Here is a 23452-nt window from a genome sequence, read left to right on the forward strand (position 1 = left end):
CATGGCATTCAATAATTTTCTTTTAATTGCCCATTTTTTCCTTTGCTTCTAGAATACACACAATACGGAAAGAGATCAGAGAATGGAGGGATGTTTTGCAACTTCCCTATGAAGTAAAAATAATCATCCCTCCTTTTTCTCTTTCCTCACACATATGCACAAGCACAGCACACACACTCATGATGTAAAGTCATGGAACAACAGGCCTCAGGAGATCACCTAACCTACCCCAGTCTCATGGATTTACCTGAGAGGAGTTTATTATGCCTACTAGCAACTCCCAGCCATCCTTCTTAATCTTGTGAGGGTATTCTTGGATTGTGGTGGTGCATCCCCTACCCCCGTCCGTAGATCATCCTCAGACCTCATCTCAGAAGCTCCTGATAAGATGTGACCAAACCATCTGAGTGGTGAAGCATCCCTTGACTGTTCCAGCTGTGGGGCACTCTCTGATCATACCAAGAGATCTTGCATGGTAGAGGTGGGAACAATCAGAAACACCAGCTGCCCAATCAAAGTGGGAAACAAAGGATAAGCAATTATCCTTTGCAGCCTTGGTAAACCATTTACTTGAATCCTAGTCGAAGTGGAGTAGCACCATTGTGAATTGTAGCCCAAGTGGAATGGTACCATCTTACTGCACTTTGGGAAAAAAGCCCAGTAGCTACCGACTTGGGTTATGGCCAGAATGGAAACTTACTGACGACCAGATTCAATCATCTTGCAACCATATAGACAGTGGTCCTAAGTGAGGCCCTTTGAGCTCTCCTGGACTGCAGCAGGCTGGGCCAGCACCTTCCTCAGAGTGGGACACCTCTCAGAGCTCATGAACCCTCCAGCTTCTGATACTCAAATTGTTGCTGATGATGAGGTCTAGGCTAATACCGCTCCCAAGACACAATTCCATGCTCCTCGAGGTGCAACCCTTGCCTGTTGGGAAATGCAAAGGAATTTGATATGACTATTTCAGTGAACCTGAGGGAAATTTTTATTAGGTACCTTTATATGCAGAGAAATAGGTGTACACGTAATTTTACCTGTGTGGGTATGAATTAATTTTGGTATGAACATTACTGTCTCAAATCTATAGTTAAGTCACTGTTACAATTGGTAGTGAGCCCTATCAAACTGCTTTGTAAAGGGTAAAGTACTCAATGATTAAGTGCCACTAAACACTTTTGCACCCTCATTTGTGCCTCCATATCCTTTGCATCCTTACCCCCTTTTGCATTTCCAGCTTCCATGTAAATCATTGCAAATTGCTTCTAATTTGATCTTCCTTTGTATGCTTTAACCTGTGTAGTTAGTAATAGAGTGAACCTTGCAATCAAACTCTGTAAAGCTGCATTTTCAAAAATATATGTTAAATCCTATAATTCTCAGTTACTTGCATATTTATTCTTCCTCCTTCTCCTGTTTTCCCCTTCACATAAATTATGAAGCTTTACACACTGAGCCATGCTGGATATCCTTAGCAATAATGGGCTTGCTCCAAGAGTACTTCACTATTTTGACAATGCCAAATTTAAAGCGAAGCATGTGTTGCTTTTCATCTGTCAGTAGCACTCTCCTCTGAGGTCTATCAATAAGCACAAAGTGACGGGTGGTCATCTGAACAACACTTTGTGCTTCCATATTCAGCTCAGCAGTCTACACAATTTTAACCAGGGAGCTGCAAGCACAAGGAGAGGAGATTTTTTTCCAATCAGGTTAAAATGTTTCAAGTGGCCCATTTTCACTTTCTGTATACTTCTGAAAGATGACTAGGAGTCAGTGTAAGAGATTAAGCTCTGCTGGAGGTGCACTGTATTCATAATATATTAATAACCAAGAATGCCTCAATTTTGGTTTTACACTGGCAGTAGACTAAACTACAAAAGGACACAGAGGTGAGAATGAAAACTGAAGGTAGTGACAATGGATTACCCTCCAGTAGTAGAGGACCTTCGAAAACTGTAAGAATGAGGTTCTGTTTGCAAAAATATGGTAAACCAGTTGTTGCTGAACAAATTTCCACAATGAAAAACTGTTTCTATGCACTTAGCATTTTAAACTCTAGGAGAGTCCCACGAAAGCCTGTAAGTTACAGCAATGGAAGGAAAGTGGTGACGTGCTGTTCAGATCTCACAGCTTTTTTATGTTGTTATAGTCACATTCACATTTTGGAGACAGCCCCATTGCACCAAACCAGTGTACAACTGGGATTTCCTCCCCAGCCAGCTCACCAGGAGGTTAAGCCTCTTCAGATAAATGAGTAGATCCTATCTAGCTATTAATGCTTTAAATAAATACTTTCTCCAATTGAGGGCAAACTTTCTACTCTGAACATACTTTCAGAAATCATGCATAATTGTATTTATTTAATTGGAAATAAATCTATACATATCACAGGCTTTTAAATGAAGAAGGCATACAACATGTAACAGCTCACGTGAATAATGGCAGCTGGAAGTCAGACTTTTCGGACTCCAGCCAACGACCCTTTGACACCCCAACAGATTGGAAACTCAGTATCTCAGTGGGGAAAATGTTTTGTCAGTCAAGATGCTTCTTTCATTACTTCTAGAAACAGAAGTTTTTAAAACTGTTTTTAAACAAAATCCTTCCTACTAATGAACAAACTTCTTACTGGACTATGTCAAAGAAAAGATGTTTCTTAAAGGACTGTGCTAATTCAGATTTTTCTGGTTGCTTTGTTATTATTTCCTTACTGTGCTCCCATCTGAGATTGGGAGACTCACTGAACTGAAAATATATGCAAGATTCACTTTTAAAAATCTGAAGACATAACATTACTACAGAACACCGGCTTGAAGCATATCCCGCTTCCTTACAGAGGCTTCCAATTTCCTTTACCAACTATGGAAATTCTACAGCAACTATATCCTTTAAGTATTTCTGCAGGCTAATCAAATACTCACCAAATTTTGAAACTGACTTAATCTGTATTTAGATATTATTTTGCCCATATTAACTGAACATCCAAACCACAAACTATATGCTCAATGACCAGAAAAAAATCCAACCCAAAACAACCAAAACACCAAACCTCAAACCCCCTTGCTCTTCTGTACCTTTATTTGCAACTGCAAGTGAAGAGGAGAAAATGATTAATTAACTTTTATAGCAGCAATAACAAAACATGATCATACAATTGTAAAACCAGAATCAGAAAATTATTGTATTGATCCCGAAATCTGTGAAGGATTGGTCATTGCTGTAGATTGCCCACAATCTGATAAGGCACTTGCTAATGCAAATTTTGGCCACTTCATGACACTCTGCAAACCTGTCTTACACACTGCTGGGAACTGTCTGCAATCAACAGCTTTCCTAGGAATAGTGAAACCCCCAAAATTCTTAGCTCTAAGGCTCTCAATGCTTCATAGCTCTCTTCAAATGTCGTTCTTTTGTCTCTCAACTTCCATTTGTAATTTTTCAGAAATATTCCAGCAACAAAGTACTCCCAACAGAATAAGAAATTAAGGACCTCTTGTAACAGTGCTTTGCTAACATTTACCACCCTTCCATCTTCTGACACTTACCACATAATTTTTTGTACTGCCATCAGCTATTATCAGCTAGTGGAAATACAGAGCGTATAAACATATACGAACCACAGACACATAAAAAGTGCCATACGCATAAATTCAGGAAACTTAATGTCCAAGGAAAATGACCAGGGAAATAAACACTAGGAAGGGAAAAGGACACTAAAGAAGGCAAAGGTTATTTATAAATTCAGGGTATTCTTGTCTTCTATATCTGAAGATCAAGACTGTGCATTGTAAATGGAGCTAAGATTAATATATATTCTACAAGTCTTGTGTGTTCTGTGGTTATTTTCCATTGCAAACATAGATGTTCTGTAGATCAGGGATCTGGTGGTAGATCATAACTTTAGTGGAAGGTGAAGCCTGCATTTGTCTGTGGGTCATGGATTTTTATACACTTTACTTGTGGTAGGTAAAGAATGAAATATGCTTTACCTGTATGATCTCTCTCTGACATTAGAAGTAATGATTTTTTTTCCCTTGGGAATGAATCCTGAAGAATAAAACATAGCACAATGTGTATTCACTTATATTTCACTAGAAAATATTATGAGTGTGCATGTGAGTGAAAGTGAAAACAAGACAAAAACCAGACACAAGAAAATCTCTGATTGGGGCTTTTTGTACTGCATCTTCAAGAATGCCACGAGGATTGGTCTGTTGATGTGTAGATGCTGCATTTACAGGCATTACCTATGCAGAGAAGCCATCAACTACCATGCACTTTATTTGGCATTTGAAGGAAGTCACAAAATGTAAATAGGAAGGCATGATATATACCGTGATGTTAGTTCTGTCTTGTATTTTTCCTTTACTTGTATACACCCTTTAAAACTTAATCTTGCCATTAACTTCTCTAAACAAAATAAAAGAGAGGGATGGGCAGCTCACTGTTCTTTAAGCTTTCTTTTCTTCTGCAAAATTTCAAACTTCCTAACAACCTTTCCCCCCATACAGTCTACTGTCACCCTTAGATGTCATTGAAACACTGTTAATATTTGTAGCTGGGTATGACACTCAGCCACCAGGAGCAAAGCTATTTGGCACTGTAATGCAAATGACTGCATTCATCAAATGAGCTTTGTTAGTTATTCATTGTGTTCCTTATCATTCCTTTCCCAAACCCCAGTGCTTCTGCAGTGCGCACAGAGGTGTGTCTGCAGCAGCATCCCCGCTGTAAAACCCACCCTTATCAGACAGAGCAGGGTGCCACAGGAGTGACCTGCCAAGTCACTGTGTCCCCTCTCCTCTCCCTCACCCTTTTGTGCCCAGTGTTGCTCTTTGTCCTCATCCACAGGATCTGTCTCCCCTTGCTCAGCTCACTGCACCAACCCTCTCCCACAGCTGAAAGAATGATTTGCAGTGAAAGAGACTCCAGAGAGATGGGTAATTCCCTCCTTCTTTTACCCCACCTCCTCATTTCCCTCCAAAACTGACTGCACCAACCAACTTTATGCTGAGTTGGGCTTTTAAAAACAACTACAGCAACAAAACTGCCCAAGCCCTTGTGTGTATTGAGGCAGCCCAACAGGCTTGCACAGATGGAAAATGGTATTGACAGGTTTGGAAAGGGACAGACACAGACTCTGATGCAGGAAGGCACTTGGGGCTTTTTTTCATTAAATCTTTCACTGCTTAACACAGTTCAACATACCATTCTGTACCTCCAGAGAAAAGCTTTTGGGGGATGGAGCCAGAGCTTAATCCCTCTGTAATTTCTACTGCTGCTGGCAATACTAACTGCAAAGGGATTCTGGGAAAAGATAATGGCACTGTTAACTTGTAACCTAGGTGTAAAAGTGGCCTCAATAAAACTGGGATGGTTGAGGCCCCATCAATAACCACCACACACCAATTTTATTGGATGTAACAGATGCAATCTGTTTGATGTGGTACAGGAGGCTCATCCCAATATGATAATTAACAGAGGTTGAGGAGCCATTCAAAAAATTATCTACCACAACAGGGAAGCATCTGGGACAATCCAGTCAGTTTAACCTCTAAAGCAAAGTAAGGAAGTAAAAAGAGCTTATGTGTAAAATTGCATTTTACACTGAAGAAAGATCCAGACCAGTACGAGGACTGGTCTGGCCCTTTCTTCAGTGTAAAATGCGATTTAAGCAGGATATAAAAACCTGTGTATAATTAAACTAGTTTGGAATGATTCTGCAGATATTCTGTAATTAGTGTTTGTTTAAGAACAGATTTTCTGTTTTGCAAGAATCAGCAGATAATCAGCAGTTGATTGTTAACCTGAAAAGATGCTGATCCCTGCATAATTGATTTTACATATACCTACCCTTCCATGAAAACACGAGACAATTTCTCTAGCCCAAGAAGAGGTGTAACAACACAAGGCATAATAAATTGTTCCCAAACAAATCAAATTCTATTTTTCTGTTTATCTTCAGCAGTTATTTTTTATTTTAAGGAGTATGGAAGGGAAGAGTTAGAAGCATAATTTCATGTTCTTGGCACTATACATTATCTTAAACAAAACTTTCCTGTACATTTTTTTTTTCCTGGTACTTCCTTGTCTCAGATCAAGGTTACTCTATTAGACTGATGGATGCTTTGATACCATGGTTAGGGTAAATAGGATAATAGACTAGAGTAGTACTATCACACACCCTGTGTAATTTACTTACAGATGCTTTATGAACCACATGCAAGGTTCCTAAGTCTTCTTGTTGAATAAGAAGAGTACACAAAGATTTGTAGAAGTTAAAGGCTAAAACAGGAAGAGAATACTAGGAATTTACTAGTGCGATAAAGAAAATGGGAGCTATTTAACACACTGAGATAGATTGTTTTCACTGGAATCTCTTATGCCTCTGGTCATCTCTTCTCTCAAATTCTCATGAGCCCTCTCATCGTCTTGAATCTTCAATCTGTTTTGCACTAATGGAGCAAGAGTCTTCATCAATGGTAACTAAAATTAGATTTATCCTAGCTTCTGTTGAACTTACCTATGCATTTTCTGTGCCCAGGTCACCAAGAACGCCAGTGGCATCCTGGCCTGTATCAGCAATAATGTGGCCATCAGGACTTAGGGCAGTGACCATCCCCCCTGTCCTCAGCGCTGGTGAGGCCGCACATCAAATCCTGTGATCAGTTTTGGGCCCTTCACTATAAGAAAGACATTGAGGTGCTGGAATTTTTCCAGAGAAGGGCAAGGAGGCCTTGGTGAAGGGCCTGAAGCACAAGTGCTGTGTGGAGTGATTGAGGGAGCTGGGGGTGTTTAGCCTGGAGGAAAAGAGGCTGAGGGGGGACCCCTTGCTCTCTACAACTACCTAAAAGGAGGTTGTAGTGAGGTGAGGGTCGGTCTCTTCATCCAAGTAGCAAGTGATAGTTTGCACCAGGGGGGTTTAGATTGGATATTAGGAAAATGTCTTCACAGAAAAGGTTATTGCACGTTGGAATAAGCTGCTGAGGAAAGTGGTGGAGTCACCATCCCTGGAGATGTTTAAAAGAGGTGTAGACATGTCATTCAGAGACTTGGTTTAGTGATGGGACTTGGCAGTGTTAGGCTTACAGTTGGATTTAATGATCTTAAAGATCTTCTCCAACCTAAAGGATTCTATGAATCTATGAATAGTCAATACTAAGGAATCAGCTCTCAGTTTCCAAAAGTGTCTCCTAGACTTTGATAATATCTGTTGTTATTACTAAGTTTGTTCCCATTTATGATCTTACTGTGATTAGGAGAGCAGTTCTAATGTAGCAGAGAATCAATTTACAATAATGATAAAAAATATAACCTTTAAGGCATGCCTGTGTTAGCTCTGCTATATATTTTTAGTAACTATCATTCACAGAGTTCCTTTCCTCTTCCTCTCATCTTTTTCCAATCATGTAAAATTACCACTGTGTAGAACACATCCAAAGCTCAGACATCTTTTCAGGCTCTTTGTCTAGGACGTATAGACCATTATCAGAAGAAAGGTGCCAAATGCCTGCTGTAACCTTCAGTCAGCTGCCAGGAGCTGAAGATGGAACAAGCTTCATCCCTACAACTGGTCGTGGTGCGACAGGACTAGCAGAGCATTTTGGGAAAGATTGCTCAGGTATATCTCAAAGATACCACATTCCAATTAAATTTGGTTGGCTCCATCTAACAGGGTTGAAGACTGAAGTGTCCATAGAACACTAAGAAAATTGCTGAAACTGCTTGAAATTTAATTTTGACAAATACTGGGTAAGGGTCTGGGTAAGGGTCTTTGAAAATCCTGGACAAAAAAACCTGAAAACAGGAAAAGCAATAATATAGAGGTATAGAAACACAAAAAACTTACTCTGTCTAAAGCCAACAACATAATTTGCAATTGTATAAAAAAGACTGAATAGAACAAACTACTTATCAACTTGTACAATATTCATCATGTCTGTACCAGCTCTAGTGACTTATTTGAAAGCACATTCTACACAAAACATCACCACTAGAGAAACATCTAGGAAAAAGGAAATGTTGTTTATAACCCTGGTACGCTGAATTAGTAAATGATACAAAAAACAATTTAGCTGCACATTTTTTACCCTTAAAATGGGATACAAATGTATTATAGTGCAGAAAAATCTAAAGGTGTACTTACTGCAATGGGAAGTAAAAACCCGAAGTATTAGATACTCTCTTAGCAGAGGAGAAAAATCTTTCAATTGGCCACAAACTCCATAGCACAGAAGATTAAATTTCAGTAGAAAATTATCAAATCAGCAGAAAATAAAATTGATCGTTCCCATGCATACTGCAAAAGCAGTATTTTACTGAAAAGACTGAATACCTCAAATACAACATAAAAGCTTGCCATAATGACAGATAGTTCTATTAGAAAAGGTACTGAGTGCATAATTAACCACTGCTAATACCTATCTGAATATCTGAAAAGAAGAAAAATTTATTCAAGTGAAATATAAACTATTCATCAAAGCTGAAAAAAAAAAGAAGAAAAAGAAATTGCTGCACTGAAAACATGCACTAGTCAGCCTATGTTTATGATCCCCTGACAGAAATGTATAAATAGGAAAAATTTACCACTCATTCACTAGGGGCTAATGAAGCAGAACTAAGATCACACGTACACCATCACTCAAATGCAGAACATTTGCAGCTTCTCAATTTTATATGAAACTGCCTGCTCAAGTCACATGTTCTGTAACAAAGGTCGTATTTTTTGTTTCAGCCTAAACAGTAAACTGTAATTGGCTCAGAAGTTTCATTTTTCTTAAACTAATGTTAATCTAATGAGTATTTTCTCCACATTCCTGGATATAGGTGATGAAGGACTTTGCTTTCTCAGTTTCCCATTATCAATCAGTTATATATAGCAAGGCATAAAATGTAATATTTAATTGAAGTTTCCTGTTCTGTAAAATGATTCATACTCTTGGATAAACAACCACAGCTCTAAAATTTTGGATTTTTTATAGCAGTTTGCATAAAAAGAGGAAAATCAACCTTGCTGTGTCCGTACTATCTAAGCTACTGCAACTATTTAGCTGCAAATGTGGAAACAGTATGTATCCGTAATTTTACAAAATGCTTCTTGGAGCTAAAACATTTGTAAACGATAATCAGAAGTTTACACTGTGTAGGCAGGTGCAAGTAAGGTCTAAATTCTCAAACAACAGCAAGTTTCCAATCCCTGAATGTTCATTTAGCGTAACGCAAGCTGCGTTACTTTGCAGCCAATAGAGGCATATGGACAATATTTCTGAATATACTCTCAGCTCTGAAAGTTGTAACATTTGCCACTTGCAACTGTAAACAGAGATCTGAATTTTTAGCATCGTCTTATTCTGATCTGTGTCAGGTAGTATTTTCTAGAAGCTGTTTGTGAATGAAATATAAATTGGGGAGATTTGAAGTATTTCCCCCGAACTTACTTTCTCAGAGGTCCTAGCAAAAATGTTGCCCTGCAATTTTAGTCAGGTGATTATCCTTGATACTTTATTTTCTTCCTAATTTATTTACAGAGCCTATACCTCACTTAACAAAGATCTTAGCATGTGAGGTATTCTATGAATGCTAAATAGACAAAAACTAAGGGCCTGTTTCTAAGAAGAGGAAACAAATTTTACCTTGTGCTTCCACCAGCATGTTGGGAAATTATTCTCTGGAGTTCTGCCTCTGTTCTTCAAATGGGCCCAACATACTGCCAATCCATAAGAAGTGTAAATTTTTCCTGCTCTGAATATAAACCTACACTACACTTACAGAAGTGTCCTTACTGGCAGGTTTAATTCTGCATATTGTTTTCTGTAAGCATGCAGACAGCTGACAGAACAAAGAGAAAATATCTTACAGCACCTGGTCATGTATCTTTAACTTCACTCTGCCTACAGTTACACGTCTGGAAAGGGATGACCAATACAGACCTATTGAAAAAAGGTAACCATGAGACTAGCTTGCTTATGGATCATCCTTTGATCCCCCAAGAAAAAAAAGAGCACCCTGTCATTGCTGCAACCAGTGCCACATCCTGTTCAGTAGAGGCCAGGGCTATCCTGTCTTCCTTCTGCATGGGCTGAACAAAAATCGTGCAAGCTGAGGCAAGGCAATGCTGTATTTTCTTCTTTAATAGCAAGGTAAAAGACCTAACTGCCCACTAGGGAAAAAAAAACGTACCCCTGGAACAATATTCACAGTATTTTAATTGAGGATAGTAAAGTTTTTTACTCCAGAATGTTGTACATATTACTAATGCCAGTGTAATTTGTATTATTCAAATGACTACACGTGTGCTGCGGAGTAGAAAGAAAGCCAGTCAATCAGAATTCAATAGTTACTAGTATTGAACACATCCATACCAAACATATCAAATCTCTCACTAGAGGAAGAAAAGTAGGAACCATAAAAGACCTTTTGGTTGACATGGCTTGAGGAGCATTTTCACAACATTTTGTACAGATGGCACATTCGTTGTGGATGCATTTGTAAATAAATCTTACAGAATGGCTCATATCTTTAATTCATTCACATTTTTTAGTTGTTGCAGAGGTACAAGCAACACCTGTGATACTCTAATTTTGTTTCACCAATGAACAAAGATTGATATGGTAGTCAGAGAATCAAATTAGAAGGAAGAGACAGGAGTAAATATTCTGTCAGTGTTGTTCAGTGTTCCTGTGCAATAAAACGAAATCCAATTTTCTCATCCCTCCTCTTGCATTCAGATTTTCCTCACTACAACAAAAAGCTAAGCAATTCTCAGTGTCTTCAAAATCAAAAATGTGGGAACAGCAGCCTTTCTGAAAATCTGTTACCACAAGCTTAGAGTAGATCCCAACTAAAATCTCCTGAGGTACGGGGAGGTGGAAGGCTGAGACCTATTCTTTCTCAAGTCATACTAGAAATGAACAGCACTATTATTTGTATGATGACCTTTCTGTATAGTGCTAAGAACTGGTTTTCTTTGGCTACAGAATCAATTCATTGGGACCTAGTCCCAGCAGCTGCTGCAGTCATTGCAATCCAGAAGGGTAAGCTGAAATTTCTCTCCCACTTCCTCCCTTTTTCATATCCCACTGAAGACATATGCATGGGAAAGAGCGATCATTACACACAAGCATCATCTATGTGCTGCATATTTTTACCCTACATAAAATACAGAATGCATTCTTCCACCAATCTCTTTTCTACAAGTCATTTTAGCACAGAGTAAAAGAGAGGCAATATGAAGTTCAAGTTCCTTTAATGACAAGGGTGAGAATGTGCTTGAATAGTCCAGAGCTGTCCTGCCAAGATTAGAGTACTAAGTAGGATCTGACTAGAGGTCCATTGTATTTTTGCTTAGCTTCCACTCATTTCAGGAGTTAATTACCTGTAAGAAGGTTATTGTAAAATCATGAATCCACTCTCAGCTGGAGGTCAAGTAAGTGACTAAAGAGAGAAGAGACCTCACAGAGAAATTACTAAATTAAGATTCTTAAAGTCTTATTTGCCTATTTAAATCTTAATCAAATTCCTCTTCACAAATTCTAGATGGGAACAACTGTCTTTATAGTAATCCAAGTGAATCCACTCCCAATGTAAAATTATTATCCACTTCACAGTACACCATCTCCAGAATGACAAAAATGTTGGACAAAGCAACAGGCCTTGAAGGCTATCAGCAATCTTAAATAATTACAGATAATGGTATAAGAAAGTCTTTCAAGACTCAGAGTTCTCTGAAGCATTTATCAGCCCACAAGCCAAACACACTTTATGAACTTCAGACAGAACACCTACTAAGCCTGAATTACCAAGACAAAGGATTAACATCAAGACAAAGTCTAAGAAACCCACATTCCTTCCACAGAGACATAAAAATTGAGAACATATTTTAACTTTTTATTTTGGAAATAAACTTTAATGCATCTGAGTACCACTAAGTAAGGGAACAGAGCTGCATACAGCACTTGCTGAAATCTCTACAAGAACATCAGGGAGCCTAAACGGGCCCATCATGTTGCATTTGGGGGGGCATGCAAATACCCATAGTCAAAATTCAAATTTGAAAAAAAAGAAATGACATTCTCATTACTATGCACAAAGGGGTAAGAACTGTTGGCTGCTATGTTGAGAAGGCTGTCATAAATCTATATATAATCAGACATATGATCACTTGGGAGCTTTTCCTTCTGAATTCCCTCAGTGCTTCGTCTTCAGTTGTCAGTAAATATGGCATCTGTCCTCTCCATCGAGCTGGCTAATGGCCCTCGTCTAACTCTGAAACATTGCGCTAGCACTTTATGAAGCCATCTCTATCCAGAAAATAAAGCCAGTACTACAAAGTCTTTTGAATTTCTAGTCTACCATTAACTGTCCTGAAGAACTTAACGTAAGGTAAGCAAGCACTTATCACCAAGCAGAATCTTGTGACAACCCACAAAAGTGCTCTCCCAGCGTACAGGAACTGTGCCCAAGCAAAGGGTTCTTCCTCAGGGGAAAGGCCTGTGCTAGTCAAACATGCCTCCATCCTTCCCTGAGGGTAATTCAGACATGCCAGCAATATCTCACAGGCAGGATTACCAGAGGCAGCTGATAAATCTAAGAGAGTTTGTATGTTCACTTATTGACACAAAATTAAAGGAGAAAATATTGATGCAAACTTACTGCTCTCAATATAATATTGAAAAAGCAAAATAAGGGATCTACTGATAATATTAAAGTGATATAGATAAACTCAGAAATAACTGTTCAATTTACTCTAAACAGAAGTAGAGTCTCATTTGTTCTTTCAAAGGCATAATCAGTTGAAGGGCACATTTTTCTTCTTTGTACTTTCCCATCAATTTTAATAGGTGCAGACCATCAGTCACATGAAATGTAATGGGACAAGAAGATGGATGAGTACATTTGAAGCTACTAGTCACAGGACAGAAAGCATCCTGACAAAGTGACACTGGCAGCATAGGGTCCAACAATAGAGCCTGGACAATATTTAGTAAGTGAAACTACAGTGCTACATGATTTGGTATTTTCTCACTGGGAAAAATCCTTCCCCTGTCACTGTTCATCATATTCCCACAGGTCAGACTTTCAAAGACATTCTCCTACTGTACATGACCAAATGACATTTTTAAATCAGGGAAATACATTAATCTGGGGACAAAGAGGTCATTTGGAGATAAATTGGAATGACCTCCTGTGTTAAGAACTTCGAACTACTTCATGAAGAAGACTTTAAATGGTTTAGTAAGATTCACACCTGAGATATGAAATATATATGGTTATAGGAGTGACGAGATTTGGTATCTATGTTGAACTGAGAGCAACAGGACACCACTACTGATGAACAAATACCAAAAATCCCCTATTCCTACTTGAACATGAAGAAAGCAATACCAACAAATTAGCAATTAGAAATTCCTTCACACTAAAAAGCCTCCGATGTGCACAATACAACAAAATATATGAATTAAAAAGCAGCATGTCCCATTAGCTGCCTGAGAGGTAGTTCTGGGGAAACTGTAATGAAAATTCCTATCAAAACTGATGTTTAGTGTACAGTGAAGGAAAAAACTGTCATCCAACAAACCAAATCAAACCCCTTCTGTATGCTGAGGAACCACTGGAAATGCAGGCAGGCCTACACTCTACTGTAATGATCCACTTGTGTTACAAAACTGTACCAATAAATGCTAAGTGGCTCCATCTAGCACTTCATGATGGTTATTGTGATCACTATCATCATTATTAGGCAATGCTAATTCGGTTTCTTCATTAGCCATTTGCCGAGATCTCTAAAGGTAATCTTTAAAGCTCTAAATAATACCAAACTTTAACCAACAGGAAAAGAGCAACCAGAACCTCTTAAAATATACCCACAAGAGAAGGAATTAGAGCCAGACCTCCAAGTCTCACTGCTGCAAAAAATAGGCCCTATACCTCAATATACTCCAATCACCCATCCAGTGGTGTGCAATATGCAGAAAGCAAAAAGACAGCTTTAGGCAAATTCTCTTAAACAGGGCAACATTCCTCTCTGGCATCACAACATGCACTGCGGATTCTTTTTCTGTCAGGTACCTTATTGGAAGCTGTTTACAGCTACGACAGCTGTTCTTGCTACTTCCCTCCTCTCCCACAAGATAGAGACTGCTTTCAAACAAAATCTCTACAAGTGTATGCTAGTAAATGCAACTGCACATAGATACGAGTTTCCCACAGTAAGTCACATATTTCAGAATGAGAAATCCAGAGAGAATGGAAATCCCACATCAAGAGAAGTTCTGAGATTTCTCAAACAGTACACCTAACTCTGGAAAGAGTAAAACACTTTTAGATAAAGGAAAACTTGACTTACTTTTGTCTTCCAAATTTCATAGTACATGAAATAACATACTGTTCCATAAACTAGTGAATATGTTTCAAAAGTTAATCAACCTAAATATTTAATTATGATGGTATATAAATAACATCCAGGTGTTTCTAGAAACTTTTTCCCTATGTTTTTTCTCTAAGCCCATGTTTTGATGAAATATTTAAAAATTTTATGAAGAATTTCATTTTGATGGAATTATATTCCTCAGTGAGAAACAACATAGATACCACCCACACTTACTGTATTCCCCATGTATAAACTTACGTCTCTGTTTTTCCCAACTGTAATAGTAGACTACATGACAAATTCAAGTGAAAAACTATATTGCAATGAAAGATGTCATCCCCCCTTTTAGCAACCTTGACTTCTGAGAATGCATTCCAAATTATGAACTTTAACTAATAATCAACCTTTTCTTCCATTAAAATTTATTTTGAGTTGGCAGCTCCTATGACCCCAGATATCATGAGGAATCTGAATATTTCACATTCTAGCCATGGGGAAGTCTAAGACCTGAATAATGATTGTTCCCTGAGCATCTTTCCCTCCAAATTCGTCACTATAATATGCAAAAAGCACATTACAAACACAATCAAACATGTAACACAGGTCAGTCAATAACTCTGTTATATTACGGGTAACCAAAAAGAATCTTTCTCTCTGATTATTTCAATTGTTCAGTCCTCATAAAGATTTAGCCAAGTTCACCCAATCTCATGCTCCTTTTGGTCCTCAGGACACGGGTTCTGCAGTACATGCAGTACGAAGATGTACATGCAGTACATAATCTTTCTAACACTGCAGAGCAACTGAACACGTAAGAGGTTTGTGCCTCTTTCCCAGGACCTTCAGCAGTTTCATGCGCGTGGACACAGAAGTTGCACTGACATTTGCAGGCAGGACAGTCCCTGAAGGCATGTCTGCAGATCCCTGCCAGAAATAGCCTGGATTTGCGGTGTACTGAAACAGCCATGGCTGGCTCCTGTTGGCACTGATGTCTCTGGGCAAGCCCTGAAAGTCCAGAGCCAAACCATTCCCTCCTTCTCAGGGCCATGCACCGCTGCCATGCACACCCCCCCCACCCAAATACTCAAAGATATGAAACAAAAAAGAAAAAACTCTCCAGCTGGGTGAAGAACTCAAAACCTATGTTTTATCTAGACAAATTAAAGACACTTGTAGACTTTTTGCAGATGGAATCCTCTCAGGTTCAACTCTGACATGAATGTACCTGAAACACAGGAATTCTGTGCGTGATGTGGTAGTTTGGAAGATTCCTTGTTCCACTGTGCTGATGTTGTTTCAGAGGTCAAATGTCATGGCCAAAACCTCTAGAGAATAACCACTACTGTAAAAAGTCAGATGACAATTCAAAAAAAATAATGTTTGTTTTGCTTCACTTTGCTGATTATCAGGGTTTGTTTTTGTCAGTTAAACATAGAAACAAACAAACAAAACCCCTAACCTTCATACTGGAGAAGGAAAGAATGTATTTTTTTTTCCCACCTGAGAGAAGAATATGTAAGATATCCTAACTTCCTCAAAGTGAAACAATAAAAGCCCACAACAGTGAGGGTCATGGAAGTCTACATCATCCTATTATGCAGAAAGGGCCAAATAGTCACCCTGTTCTCTGCCTCTCCACAGCAGTATTTTAAACTAAAATACAAACAATTATAGAAGAGAGTTTTCTGTGCATTATATAAAGACACTGCAATTTTATTTGTAGCTCCAGTCCTACAAATGGCATAGAAGTATTTTAAAAATTCTCTTTCTGACCCACTATTTGTTATAATAGTATTATAGATAACCTTTGAACAGTAGCTGATTTAATATCCTCTCTTAACAGACTCATTTTTGTTACACTTACTGAGCAAAATAAAACAAATGACAAGCTCATTACACAAAAAATAGAAAAGTTATCTTCACCGCAATGATAAAGTAAGTGTATCAAGAATAATCAGCATAGAATTCTTAAATTCTTTCATGTCTTGATATTTTGAGGTGATGTTTGCAAACTTGGAAATCTTGCACTTGAGAAAAAAAATCTGCCTAACAGTATCATCAAACTACTTTACATTAAACTAAAAGATGAGAAAAGCCTTTGTGATTAAAATTAGCCAGTGGGTTCAAAGTTACGGGGTTGACAGAAATGCAAATATTATTACAAAATGCTCATGCCATTTAAAATAACAGGTCAAACATAGTCTGAATAGTCTTAAAGCCAAAGATCCAAGAATTTTTCAGTATTTTTTAAAAATTATTTTTATAAGACCTCAATAAATCCCTAGGGGTGGAAGAACTGCAACTTATCACCAAGCCCTGCTGTATATGTCTCCATTAAACTCTTAGCTCCTGAGAGAAAACTGGTGAAACAATCTACTGTCAGTTAACTCTACACACATGCTGGAGTGTTTGTCTGACATTTTAGTCCCCTTCCTCTTCACTGAGCCACAGAACAAAAATACTGAACCTCTAAAACATGCTTCTTTTTTGACAGAATGCTCAAGGTAGTAAGACTGGCTTCATCACACCACTGAGGTATAGAACTCACATAAAGATACATATTGCCCTAGGCCTAAGGATTATATCCACACCAAATCACATCAGGAAGCAAGCCTCAAGAAAGGATGGCTCTGTAAAAATGTATAAAAATCTGATCCTTAGAAGAATCCTTAATCCCCATTGTCAAATTCAAGATGCAAGGAACAAACAGTAAAATGACAGAGAAAATCATGCTATTCAGTACCTGAACCACTTTTTTTTTTTTTAAATTTTTATGGCATTGCATACAGAATCACAGAATCATAGGATATCTCTGCAGATTACAGATATAATCTCAGTATGGTTTTTTATAGCTGCCTCTGTTGTACTCATCCCCTGAATTCTTATCTCACTTACTATTGTCTGCTTTCTTATCTCAGGAGGACTCTTCCTTTATCTTTCCTCTTGAGGTATGCAGAGAAATTATATGCTTTTTACAAGACAGTAAACAAGGACAGAGAATGAAAGCCTGGCCCCAGTGAAGTCAGTAGCAACACTTCAGTTTCCTGGATTATAACAGAAAAAATGTGTTTTATCAAATTCTGTTGGTTTGAGATCAAAAGTAATACTTAGGTACTTGGCATATAATTTAGGCGTCAAGTTCAAAAGAATGATCACAAAACCTCCTAAACCTGGTTTAGGTTTTTAGAGAACCAGATGACAATCTCCTTACATGTGTGGTTGTATGCATGGATGTCTTCTCTACAGCCACCATCCAACCAGACAGCCAGAGCTGGTTATTTCAAGCAGCCTGTGTGTTCCCAGACCCAAATCCCAATCCTCCTGGCCTCCTCAGGGAGCCTTTACACCCAAACAGAGCTCTGTGGTAAGCCTAAAGTCAGACAAGAGGCGGCCTTAAAGATGTCATGTCTTTTAAGCAATTATTTTAAGCAAGAATCAGGGGGTTATCACTTGTTTTAAAAAAGTTAGAGGAGCAAGAAGAAAAAGACAGGAAATGCAGTAAGATCAAACCAGATCTACTTTTGCTACCGATTTAATTAAACTCATGTAATTCAGCTAATTTCCAGACAATTAAATACAGATTTTTTTCTTTCATATTCTCCAGAGGTAAAAGTGTGCTGCTACAGAATTTCTAATAAAAAGAGAGCTTAGATATAAACCAAAAATGTGTTTGCGCTGATGCAACACAAGCTAGTATTTTCCCATTGCTGGTGAAATTCATGAGGGGCATTTAGAAGTGGCAATGATACACAGCAAACAAAGGTACACCAAAGCTGTGGCAGGTATCTACAGAAAAGAGTGAGAGCTAATGGCAACCACCACACCGAGGAATTGTCATGTAAATACCTCACATGGCATAAGTACCAAAAGAGAATATTAGTGGCTGAAGGTTGGTTCAAGGATAAGTATCACATCATCTAGTTACTCAATTAATCTTCTGAACAAACTCAAACTTCATCAGAGAAGGCAGGTCTCAGTGCTAAGGAACAGTCTTCCTTATTCTAATGTCAGCTACAAGCAGCATCTCCTGAAACATCCAGAAGTGTCTCTGCTGTTACAGTGGGCAGGCTTGATGTCTCTCTTGTGAGCAGCTTTGAGTTTGAAGAGATGTACCACTAGACCTTAGAACTTCAAGTAGTCCAAGAGATATCAAAATGAACATAAAATCAGAACTCTAAACTGGTAAAAATTATGGTAATTATGGAAACCAACATGAGAAGCAAACTGCATAATAAGTCTTCATAGGATTTGAAAATGCTGCAAGCAAGCTCTACTATTATCCCAGGTCAAATGTAAAATATAAACTTGCAACCTTCCAGTTTTAATCCCAGGTCCACCACTGACTTTGTGAGCCATCCCAGATAGCCTCTGTTTTCCCTTCTGGCTTTCCTCCTTTCTCCCTTTCAATTCTGTGCTCACCTGAGCTAGATCTGCTTCTTAACACGTAACTCAAAAACTAAGTCTGCACCACTCTTTGGTTTACCTCTAAAAGCAATGTTCTCTCTCCTGCTTTCCCCTCTTTTTCTCTGGGTTAACTGCACATTTTGAAAACAAAGCACAAAAATTCAAGCAAACAGAAATTATTATATGAAAACGACAATGTTCTGAAGAAAACGTGCATTTTCTTGAGTCTCCAACAAGGCTATTGAAGATTACTGCTGATTCCCTTCAATCCTAGCCATATTTCTCTTATCCTTTCTGCTAAATGGGAAGAGTCCTCATCATGCTGCTAAGAAATGACTTTAACTCCTTTCACCCCTGCAGTGGAAGGGAAAATCAGCTGAGAATGCCAGAAGTCTGCTCCTAATGGATATGAGCATACACCAGATCCTACCCTCTCTAAGTGACTTGACATAGACTTCCTGGATGCACACTCATTAGCTCAATCCTGCTTATACAGCACACAGGAAATAATATTAAAGTGCTTCATGAAGTAGCATGTAGGGCCATAAATTTCAAATTGAGACATCTTTTATTTCTGCACTGGTAGGCATATGGAGAAGAGGACCTGATGAGGGTAATATGCCTTATATCTTCCCCCAGTGAAGCCAAGAAATAAACCTGAGCCATGCTGAGGACTGGTGAAGAGGCACTCAGAAGCACAAGGGTTCTTCACCAATGCGTAGTGGTATCTCAAAAGCTTTCATTCTTAAAATATGACTATTTGGCTTTTTATTTTGATCCCAATCTGCACCTGCAAAACACAGTTATCAAAATAAACATATCCATCACACAAGCAAAGTATGCTTTTGGACAGGGCCCCCATGGCTCTGAACAGTTACCTCAGCACAAGACAAGTCTGGAGTAAAGGAACGGGGGGAAGAGTGAGAAATTATACATATTCTAATGATGTCTTCATTTTCCAGCAGCTCTACAACAAAAAGCTCTGTGGTGCTGGATCTGACCTCACTAAAAACAGTTGCAGAAAACCTGCCCCACTACAAGCATTTGCATGGTTTTCCTCTTCAAATATGCTTTTCTTTATTTACTATATTTTTAAGTATATGAATGCAGAGACCACCCACAGTATCAGGTAGCCTAGCATGGGAAAAGTGACAGATGAAGCTAGGATTGCTTCTTTATATGAATATAAATTAATCTATCTGATCCACATATGCTAGTGAGCCACAGCTCATCCTCAGTCAATTCATGTCCCTGACAGGCTAGCTTGTCCCAAGCTCTCCAGAAATCATGTAGATGAAAGAGCCAAGCCTGTGGTATAGGAATTACAGGATTGGAGAGTTAAAAAGGGATTTGCAAATCAAGTAGTAATGCCTGCCTTGGCTTAATTTAATTTATCATATTCTACTGCTGCCCCCTCCCCAGCAGCAAATCAAAATTGTACACAGAAGCACTTACGGTGTGAGACACTACCTGATCTTTACAGCAGCACCTGGTTAAAAATATGCTCAGTATCCTTTGGGCTCTGACCTCCACACACTGAAACAAAGATAGGGATGAGTTTACAGATGAACACAGGATCTGGCAGCGAGCACACTAAGTCATTTCTCTGCTCTCCTTCTGCACCTTATCAGTGACATTTCCCTAACAGCACAAGATGTAGCACCAGGCTCACTGCATTTCAACTCCCCAAGGAAGCCCCCAAGATCCTCCCAGGGATAACACTTTATCTGGCAAGCACCAGAGTAAAAAGTGAAAGCATTAGTTAATTTTGCACCTTGGTTGCTCACATCCACAGACACTCCAACTCAATAGCATAGAAGATAACAGATAGATGGAAGAATTTCTCTAGAATCTCTTAAAACCCCATCTTTGTGTTTGCTGATAATTTCAATCACATTTATTACCATGCAACATTACTGCAAGGAATATTTTGAAAATGCATTTGCTGTAAATCAGACACAGCCTTTTTTACACATACACATGCAGCCCTTTAAGAAATGTCTAATTCCTTTCACAGCAGAACCTGCATTTCTTATTCCCTGGCACAGAAATGCAGACACCGACCTACTCTACTCCATTTTACACTTTCAGATCAGTTTGGCAATCCAGAGCTGGGGACAGGGAAAGGGAAGAGAGAGAAATGTGCTGCTGCTATGCTTTTCCCTATGCTATTGCTGTAAGAAAAAATGATGATGGGGTTACGACTAAATATTGAACTAAAGGGAAGTGTTCCACCTAGAGACCATATTCACCAGGCAAGGCAATGGGCATGTTACCTGCAAACGGACACTCTTTTAGGATTGAATTCACTTGCTGATTCTGTGGTAAAAAATGATGCAGAGGTATGGCCCCCAGTAGTAATTAACAATGTTAATCTTCTTCTTTCCCTCTATGGTGATAAAAAGAGTCATTTTTATATTTAATTAATGCAGAGGATCATTCTGGAAACTGGCTAATGAGGCTCTGATCACATTACCATGAAAATGTGCATTAACACCACAACTGAGGAGGCTGCTTCATGTGTAGAGAATCCACTTTGTAATTAGCCCACTGTGAAGTGAATCACGTCAGGAGGAACTCGGAGGGAAGCAGTCGGCACTGGGCGCTTAGCTGCTGCTGTGCCAATGGACCACCAACATTCTAAGCTGTTTTTTCTCCCCTGCACTGCCTGTCAGCAGCAGCGCAGTCCAAAACTGCCAGTGTTCAGCCTCTGTCAACAGCAATGTGTCAAAGCCAGAACAAATTATAGAGAGGGAAAGAACAGATGCTGAAAGGCACTAAACTTTAGTATGTGTGAGTCTGCTATGCCAAGAGGAAAAAAAACAAACAAAAAGCTGCAAATCAAATACTGATTCAATAGGATCCGAGCAAAAATTATGGGCTATTATGGGAAGTACTTGTTTCGTCTTTTCTCATCTTATTCTCAGGGAGCTGGGAACACAGCAGCAGCAGACTGCTACTCTGCTGTGCACTACACTGTTAGGATGCTGAAAGAGACACCAAAATACCTAAATGGGATTATGATCTTTGTCTAGTAGTATACAGAAATAATGCACACACAATGAATGAACAAGCAGCACATCTCACCCATGGAACCCTGTTGTACTCAGCACCTGTTTAAAGGTGACATGTTTCAGAATTATTTCAGTTTTAATTAATTAATCTGAAAATTTAACATACTTCTCAGCCAGCACAGACATGCCATAAAAACTTTGTTCCTTAACTTAAAAATACCTGAGATCACAGACCTAAGGCTTGCAGAGGCAGCAGTGCAGTTTATCTGAAATCAGTCTTATTACCCAAGCCAAGGACTCCCTTAAAACATCACTGATACGGTTCAACGAGACTGCTGCTACATGACTGACATCTTGGCAGAAGATGCACAAAAATGTTAAAAGAATCCCACAGGAAGTCATATGAAGGGGGAGTGGCATACGAGCAGAAAACAACAGGCACCCAAAATACTAATAATTACCAACATCCCCCCAAAAATTTTGCTAGCAATTTTGCAAAGAAAAAAGGCAAAGCAAAACAAAAGCATCTCTACTTACTCTCTGTAAAGCACATACATTTTTACTCTGGAGATGCTGGTATTATCCTCTGCACTCACCTGTGAAACTTCATAGAGCAGTTTGTAGTGCTCCTCTCTCTTCTGAAAAGTGCACAGATTGCAGCCCATCCTAATAAGCAACACAAGAGCAAAGCCTCTAATTTCCCCAGCACTGAAAGGCAAATGCACTGATGGGGAATCACCCTCCAGACTTGTCTACTGTTTTTCATCAGTCACTCCAGCCCCGACACACAGGCACGCCACTGTTAGCTGGAAGCACAAGGCAGGGCAGTGTGTAGCAGCATGCTCTTCTTCCCTTTCCCTAACTATCTTACACTCACGTATACACACACAGAGTTTCGACTCAGTTCATGGCAACACTCCCCCTGTCTCTGCATCAGTGCACATGACTACACAGATTCCCACTCATGAATATTAATAGCCTCTCATTGATTATTTATGACAGAACGTGTTAGCGGGGAGGGGTGTCATAGCTGCTGCTGCTGACAGATGAATATTCACTAATTAAGAAGCAAATGTACTGTGGTTAAACAAAATCCACTTGTGTCAATACCAACTCTGTTTATTAAGGTTAGAGAGACTAAGCTGCATGGATATTACCCACACTTGCCTCAATTTTTACAGTAATTGTGAGACTAATTCATTAATGGGGGTGGGAAAGGCACAAGTCAAGTCTTATGTTAGGTCTCCACCTTGTGCAACAGGGATCACAGAATACATTTTAAATATTTGCAAGCATTTTAGGAGAGCACTTGTGAAACCTGAGCTGATGTTGCTAAAAATTTAAACTAAAGAAGGAAGGAGAGAAAATTAACCCAGATGGCTATACCGATAGCTCCAGCTTTGACACTGCCAAATTTAGCCAAAATTTCACTGTACTCATAAAAGGCATAGGTCCATAACAATTCATCCTGCATATCCAGGACACAGGAAATGCAATTGTGCCTGACCTGGTGCTTTTTACATATTTTTATATGTATAAATATATATATATATACACATTTTACTGTTTATTTAATAATCTCACATTTGAGTTTCCTTCTTGCTTGTATAAGATTAATAGTAATTATAGGCCAAATTTCTCAGAAACTCAACAGATACACCCTCTC

The 23452-nt window shown here is 38.8% G+C and overlaps 1 protein-coding gene across 5 annotated transcripts in view; it reads right to left on the minus strand.

Annotated features, from left to right (window-relative positions):
• Window positions 1–23452, minus strand: part of PDZRN4 (PDZ domain containing ring finger 4) — a 267470-nt gene that overhangs the window by 77283 nt on the left and 166735 nt on the right. Inside the window, exon 1 of one of the 5 annotated variants that reach the window (XM_048302082.1) lies at window positions 22383–22653. The exons of the other annotated variants lie outside the window; for them this stretch is intronic. Within the exon in view, the coding sequence (XP_048158039.1) occupies window positions 22383–22451 (69 nt within the window). The 5' untranslated portion in view covers window positions 22452–22653. Of the gene's footprint in view, window positions 1–22382; window positions 22654–23452 lie in introns of those variants that run through there. 5 annotated transcript variants of the gene reach the window in all.

Source organism: Corvus hawaiiensis, chromosome 4, assembly GCF_020740725.1.
Source record: "Corvus hawaiiensis isolate bCorHaw1 chromosome 4, bCorHaw1.pri.cur, whole genome shotgun sequence".
NCBI classification, from domain to species: domain Eukaryota; kingdom Metazoa; phylum Chordata; class Aves; order Passeriformes; family Corvidae; genus Corvus; species Corvus hawaiiensis.